The sequence below is a fragment of the Pyxicephalus adspersus genome, chromosome 3 (genome assembly GCF_032062135.1).
Source record: "Pyxicephalus adspersus chromosome 3, UCB_Pads_2.0, whole genome shotgun sequence".
Classification (NCBI taxonomy): Eukaryota; Metazoa; Chordata; class Amphibia; order Anura; family Pyxicephalidae; genus Pyxicephalus; species Pyxicephalus adspersus.
In genome coordinates, this window is record NC_092860.1 from 22,161,837 (window position 1) to 22,170,143 (window position 8,307).

The 8,307-nt window shown below is 36.6% G+C and overlaps 1 protein-coding gene across 1 annotated transcript in view; it reads right to left on the bottom strand.

The window, feature by feature from the left end:
- Positions 1–1,117: 1,117 nt before the first annotated feature.
- PRPSAP1 (phosphoribosyl pyrophosphate synthetase associated protein 1) overlaps positions 1,118–8,307 on the bottom strand; it is a 17,985-nt gene continuing 10,795 nt past the window's right edge. The window contains exon 10 of the mRNA XM_072403864.1: positions 1,118–8,207. Within this exon, the coding sequence (XP_072259965.1) occupies positions 8,049–8,207 (159 nt within the window). The 3' untranslated portion in view covers positions 1,118–8,048. The remainder of the gene's footprint in view (positions 8,208–8,307) is intronic.

Here is an 8,307-nt window from a genome sequence, read left to right on the forward strand (position 1 = left end):
GAATGTTCTCATCCAAAAATCTCAGATTTCCTAATCCTGTGAGGACTGTGACTTGTCTGGTTTTTAAGAATCCTAGAGTGATATTGTGTTGAGATATCACTATGAAATGACCATCGTGATTCTCATGAAATAGCAACGTGAGGACCACTGACAAGTAATAATATGTTGTATCTGATTCTGCAACTTCAGGAGCTTTTCAGGACAAAGAACCTCACTAACACTGTTTCTGGAATCATACCCTCCATACTCTCCCGGACATGCCAATTTCTTTTGTACCCTCTGCACTCCTCTTCTGACAGCTGCTATATCTCACATACAACACTTCCCATCAAGCACACACATCATTTCCCTTTTTATTCTTCACTGAATTTACTGCCCTCCACAATCCTCTATTGCACATACATCTCATTGTAACTTCTACTTTTCTCTTGAACTTACCCGTCATATCCTCCACATTCATCGAAAGCACATACTGCCCACTGACATAACCTATGCATTCATTCTGGACACATTTTTAAGACCCATTTTGGTTTGTGATGGAACTTGTACATTATCAAGGTGTTGTAGTGTCTGAGGTGAAACTAAAGTACACTACTGAGCCCGCACCCTCCTCCCTTTTCCCAACCCTGGGCAACTCCAGGACTAATGAACTCAAACCTGAAAACCAGAGATCCTGGAGATTTTTCTTAGAAGCTTAGAACAGGAAAAAAAAAAAACGAAAAGTGGGATTTTAGACTTAGGGTTTTGAGTATGTCTGACACCAATAGAAAATATTACTGCCTTTCTACACCTCCCATATCAGGAGACACAGAAACGTAACAGCTGGAAAGTCTTACAATTCATCACTACACTAGAATGTGTTTGAGTGTACCTGCTTGAGACATCTCCGATCACTTCTTGTTTAAATGGAAGTGAGCAAAAATCACCCCAAACTTGCAAAGAAAGCAAAAGCCTACTAACTCTTCCCTACTCTATTCAAATCCGTAAAAATTCCTTTGGTTACCATTAGTTGTAGATGAGTTCAAACAAATGGGCTGCTATTTAAACAATCCACATCTGTTTTTAATTGTATATAAGAAAACAAGAATCATATTAATGATGCCACACAACACTCAGCTAGTCACACAACTGTTTATTTATTAAAATAAATTTCACATTGTCATTTGTTTGGATGGAAATCAAAAGGCGCATACAAGTTCAACTGCAACAACTACATTTTGCTTAATTTTACCAGATTAATACTCTGAACCTTCTTGAAAGATAGAAATAAATGTTATGTAAACATTTGAAAAAGTTCAAGGAAAGAGATAATTGTGCGTAGTAGTTTCACCTGAAATCTGGTTAAACCTCACTAATTAAACACAAAGTAGGCAGCAAATCTGTAAAAAACAATTGAGTAGGAAAAAGATCAGTTAAGTCACTGGGACCCAGTTCAAGCTTCCCAAAAAAAAAGTGTATCATCAGATAAAAAAAAAAAAAAAAAAACGGCAGCATCTTCCTATACAGTTTATGTCCTGTGTGTTTCACATTTTGTTTGAGTTGAAGTAAAATTAATACTACAAATAAATGTGTTAACTTCTCATACATGTAGTAGTCTGAAACATTGATGAGATTGGTAGGCAGATTTTCCTTTAACTTTGTACAGCACCACTTTGTAACCTTCTTGTAACACTTATCACTGTTTTCCAAACTCTGGGATACGATGGTAACAAATGACAATGATACTTTCACAGAGGGATTGGCATCTATAAAGTGTACCATATGCAGAGTTGAAACAAGAACAATTTTTAAGCCCTGCCTTATACACATTGTGCTACTCTATTAACGCGTACACACGTGCAATAATTTTCATAGGATAGGATCCTTCACAATCCTTCCTAACAACAAAACACTGAATGATGTATGAATGAGCGCTGTACATACAGCACCGTTGTGCTCTATGGAGAGGGGAGGGGGAGAATGACGGAGCTGCACCCCACTGCACTTTCATTACCAATGTTTGTAGATCCGCCAGGATGGATCTATGAACGTCAAGTGTTGTATACACACTAGGCGATTATCAGACGAGAATCCTCTGACATGTGTACGTAGCCGAACAGTGAAGGATATTTAAAATATGTTTAAGAGCCGTAGAGATAGAAAAACCATACAAAGTCTCTTAAAAAAAAAATAAAGAAAAAAAATGGATGATGTAAACTACCTGTGCCATTTTGGAAAGAACAGTATCTTTATTACAAGATAAATATTCAAGGAAAGAAATGTGTTCAATCTGTGGCAGCAGACATACAAGGGATTTCAGAGATGACGTCTGCAGGTATACCTGTGCTCTAGTTCTGTTGGTCTCAACCAAGGTTCCATCAGAGGTAGTGCAAGGGCTTCATTGAGAAGTGAGCAGTTTGTGCCTCTCTTGTCAGGTTAAAAGGTTGAAAAACAGGAACACAACTTATGTCTGTAGCAGGGGACCACATATTCAGGGGACCACATATTCAGGAGACCGCTACAGGATAGAAAGTATCTGATACCAAACCAGGATAATGTTTGAAAAACAACGACTTGTATCTCAATAAGGCATATCCAATAAATGTACAACAGGCCAAAAAAATGTTTTTGTTTATAACAAAATGAACACCAACACCATCAAAGAATAGTGTTAAAAATGTTTAAGAGCAAACATAAAACTTATTTTACCTAACAATTCTAGTTTAAATACCCTTTAATTTAACAGATATTAATTAATTCTAATAATATTATTATTATTATTTTTTTTTTAATACTCCCAATTACAAGGCAAACATTGTAAATTTAAAATGGGATTGTAAAGATCATATATGTATATCAGAAGCAAAATATGAAATGTAAAAAGAAGGGGGGGGGGGTGTGACCAGCAACATGGCGGACATCAGTAAACAGGTGTACCCTAAAAAAGAAGAGCATGTGGTCAGTGTGGTGTATAGAATGAGGGGTCCTTGAATTATCCAGTGCAGATCTATAAACCAATGGAACAGCAGCACAGCTTTCATCACACTCCACTAAAAGCCTTTAGTGGATTATCCCCTAAAAATGGCCACACACACGCAAAAGCAAATACGTTCGCTTTATAACACTCTTAAACATGTTGCAGTAAAACAATCCAGAAATTTTTGTCTGCACCTACAATAAATTTGTTGTTGTGGGAAAGATATTGCTATAGATACACATGCATATCATCCTGTGCAATATACGGAAGATAATTTGTACCCAGCCATATATACATTCAGAGGGTCATATTGCTGGTTACCAAAAAACTTGAACATGGCCATAATAAATCTGCCAATGCAGATTACATTATTGCATAAAGTTAGTAAACAATTGACTGAAATACATTGGAGCAGATATTGAAGCTCATACAATGCACCAGAAAAGGATTTGATGAGAATGAACACCCTGGGTTCTTGTGCAGACTGGCCATTAATGGCTCAAGCCTGATCAGACAAACCAGTGGGATGCTTGGGAGAACTGGTTTATTTAGGGAACCCCTGGAAATTAAAGTCAACCAATTCAGACTCTTGCAGCACTCATTCTCACACAGGGAGCTTTTTCATTATATGTTGGGAAATCTGACAGATGCATGGAATTAGAAAAGTGAAAGTAAACTGCACTTCATTGCAAAAGTAAAATGAGCATTTCAGGGAGAGATTTTTAAACAGGAGTGCAGATGACAGTACATTCCTGTGATTAACAGCCAGCACATTTTTGTCTCTAGAACTAGGTCAGGTGGACTCAGGGTGAAATTTTATACACCAGGACCAGGGGTGTTCAAACACAACAATTTTCAGTGGAAGCAATAAAAGTAGCAACACATTTGTTTAAGGATTTGCTTGATATACTGCCACCTTTAAATCTCATACATTAAAACGAACTTAACTATATTCCAGTACCTTTAAACTGCCTTAAAAGTTAAGTAGTGGGTGGTTCAGAAATTGAACCGCTGTCAAAAGAAGAAATCATCAGCGGCATGATCTACCTATTGGAGTTGCCCATACTCTCACTCTACCCGATTCTGTCATCTGTTACGTAAAAATGAAATCTTGTGGCAGCCGTAGGACATCTTTCTCATGGCCCCAGTAGGTGGATGGAGAACTCACTAGACAGAAAAAGTAGCTAGTGATCATGAAGGGGAAAGCCTATGCTTTAGCCATTTGCACGCTCCCACATCCATGAGTAAAGTACAGTACAGATTTCAGCTGTGCATTCATTTTTTTCTGTACTGTATACTTGTGGTGACCAGCAATAGGATCTGATAACAAAAGGGAGGTTTTTCATATATGACAGAAGTAACCTGACAAAGCAGTGTAGCAAAAAGACCTCTTCTCTAACCCCAACTTTCGTCAAGAGGCAAAAATTTGTCAACAGCTGTACCCTATTAAACGGTATCAAAAAACATCCTTCAGAATATCCACACAGCCACAAAATACTGCTGTAGTGAAAGGGTTATTAAATGTGTCACAAGGTTAATAAACTGTGCCCATAAAACTTCTTGATGTCCATGCTATAGAACTTGTGTCCCCATGATCTGCATTTCAAAAACTCAAACAATAATAATCTAAACAGTTGAAAATTATAATTAAAGTTGCAATTACCATGAAAAAAAAAAATCTTATGTAAAACACAGCACAAAGGGAAAAAAACAGTAAAGTACAGTATTTGTCTGGCCCCTAATCCTTTACATAGAATTAAAGAAATAGTAAGTAAACATGTGAACCATACTGATGTCATAGTATTTTAAAATGCCTTTAAAGCAGACTTCTCGAGGTCTGGTATGGTCAGATCTTTGCTTTACTTCAAAGTACCAACATTTATTGGGCAATAGCAGCAAAAAGCTGAAAAGCAAAAGGATTATTAACTATATGGTATATACCCAACAGCAAAATGTTAAGGCCTGGACCTCCTTTATCTATGTCTATCTAATCCCAGGAAGCAATAGGAGGAACTCAACAAAACTAATATTACTACTTACATTTCTAACTAAAGGATAAATACTGGCAATTTATGTTCAATGTGAGGAAATCCATTAGGGGGTATTGCGGGTCTCTAAGTTTTCACCAATTGGTAAAGCAAAATTATGACGAATTGAGGCATACATACATATAGGTTCACTTTAAAATGATGTTTCCCTTTTGAAATAAAACATTTAATCAAATGTGAGCTGTTTGTTGAGCCATGTCACTTTACATTACATCCCCGCAGCACGCTAAGTGTGTGTATAGTGGGCACTGCACTGCAATAAAATTGTTCGTTTAAGATAAAGTTCCAACATTTTTTTTTATCCTTAGCAGGGAGAAAATTTTAAACAAGCGTTTAAGAGGTTGCAAGGGGTTCTTTGAGTAATGAGCATTTTGTGCCTTTCAGGTAAAGGTAACTGAAATCAATGATATTTTTGGCTTTGTAAAATGACATTCTTCACTCTGGTCAACAATGTAAAATGTGAAAAATATTTTAGGGGTTCCCCATGTAAAAAGGTCAAGAAATTCTGGTTTAAAGAAAAGTCTGGTCTGACCAATTTTCTGTGTCCCCATCAGCAGGTAAAAGTCCTGTCTGTAGTTTTTTTAAATACACATGACAGTGGTTCTAATGCTTTCCCAGTTTGCTTAAAGGGAAAGTATGCCTTTCCTTTAATTACACTTTTTCACCATCCCTAACTTGCCTGGGTCTAAACACCCCTCCGCCTCCAGCTGCCTAATTGAGTAGAACTGCAACCTGATCTAAAGTTTACATCATGCAGCTGAAATCTTCACCACCTGTCCATGTGCAGGAAACCCTTACAGACTTGTATTGTGCCATCTCAAAGGATCAGAGATTCTTGGGAGATGACATTATACAAACCCTTGTTGGTTAACTCCTCCAAAACAGTCGGCATTAAAAAGGATTCCATTTGAAGAACATTGTAGGATGCAAGTGGCCATTCTAGTAAGTACTACTATACTCTAGTAAGTATACTGGACAAGGTGGGGTGTTGGGTACCTAAAATCTGGAGGACAATGAAGGGTGGGTAAAAGTAAAATAAAAAAATGCATCTTTTAGGCAAACTGGGAGAGAAAAGAACCCATCGTGTATTTTTTAGTATTACTTTTTGGGTGAGTGGACAAATTCAATTTACTAGTGCTAAGTGTCATTTCTGTAATAGGGACACAAAAAACATACAGAGGTCAAATTCTTTTGTAGGCAAAATTAAGAATGGTTTAGCGTGTCACAGCAGAGTACCAGCAAAAATTGTATTATGATCTAAACAAAAAAGTTATGGGAATGATGAACAAAGCTCCTTGAATATTGATATGTGACGTAGCAGTTGCAACTTAGATTTTAAACTTTAGGGGATTTACTTTTGCAGTCCCAAACAAGAACTACTAGATTGTAAGCTCTTCGGGGCAGGGTCCTCTCCTCCTGTATCACTGTCTGTATTAGCCTGTCATTGGCAACCCCTATTAAATGTACAGTGCTGCGTATTATGTTGGCGCTATCTAAATCCTGTTTATTAATAATAATAATAATAATAATAATAATAATAATAATAATAATAATGCAGGCTTCCAGATGAGTCTCTAGGTAGCCTTTAAACCAATCTATTTGTGTCCACTAAGCACATCGCTAACCATATGCTACAATGAAGGAAGTATTAGAATGCTAAATAGCTCAACATGGTCCCTAGATAAACCTTTGCTTTGTATCACATATAAGGCATTACTGTTGCTGCAGCCTTTTCACTTTTACTGATTCCCAACTAGAGGATGGCATAGGATGAAGGATTGCCTGAAGCCAAATACAAATAAGCAACTTGCATTAAAATTAGGATTTCAAAAGAGAAAGGTCATTTTTAAGGCCTTAAAAAAATGTAAACTATATAACGTTCAACATATGTAACTCAGAATAGCATAGCCCTGTGAATTATTGACTGAATCTCTTGTAATGTAGTATCACAACTGAAGGAAGGAGGAGTGTAACTTGGATTAGGACGGTAATAGGAACATCTTTGACATGACATGGTCTGTCCCTAAGCCCCAATAGTTCAGAGCATGACAGGGCTAACTAAATAGGGTTAAATACTGCATATATACACTTCTAGGTATATATACACACACAAACACATAAAGGGTGAAATTATATACATATATATTTATGTAGTTGTATATATACATAGTATATATACCAGTATATACACATACATACATATAATACAAAGTAACCACTAGATCTACTCTTTTAACACTTGGTCCTTCCCAGTAAAACTCAAACCTAATACCAGAACCCTGGGACCAGAGTGCAAAACACAAGAGCAGAGGGGTTACAGTTTTTTAATTTGATACTGCAGCCCTAACTAATCATCTCCTAATTTTTTTTTTACCAGCTAACACTGATTTGCATTTGTGTGTATCCGCCAAACTGTTAACTTTGATATATACATTATTTTTTATATACTATAAGTATATAAACGTATGTGTTAATGTGAAAAATGTGCATATCTGTAGTGCATGCTTTCATACATGTTAAAATGTATGCTGCAATTTCTATATGGACTCCTAATGATGAGATGATACACAATATCGCCACACGATGTTATTTGTTTATATACATGTAGTTACCATTATTGGAGGAGTTATAGATTAGTATTGCTCAGTAATCCTTTCCCGCTCTTGACGCAGTAGATGACACAGAGTGAGTAAAGGGTTTTTGGAAAGGTCATACAATACTTTACTGATACTAAAAAAAAAATCATAATCAGCCATGCAATTCTTGATGGATTTAAAAAGTTTGAATGTAATGTATGACCTTTCCTAAACCCTTTTCCTGCCATCACAGTTGGACCTGTTTTCACTTCTACACAGTGAGGAGAAAAGGAATACACCCCTAATAACCATACAGTAAACTGGCAGTGCCCGTAGCGCAAACTTTAACAAACACGGGATGCCCCAAACCAACTAACTTTTTGAACAAACTTTTAACTTTTTAAAGTAGAACCAGTATGTAAAACTTTGATACATGTCTGTTTCTTCTGCATCGACAGTGAAGCTCCTTTAGTCGTCCATTGCAATATTGCGGAAGAGGTAAGACATAGACTCTCCATTGTGAATTCGGCGAATGGCTTCTGACAGAATAAGGCTAATGTCCACTGTTTTGATCTTCGCGCACTGCAATTTTTGAACCTCATGAGGGACAGTGTTTGTCACCACAACCTTGCAAAACAAGAAAAAAAAGGTTAGATGGCAAAAAGACAATATAGATCTATTACAGGGTCTGAAAGATAGTTCCAAAAAAAAACTAAAATTTAAAAAA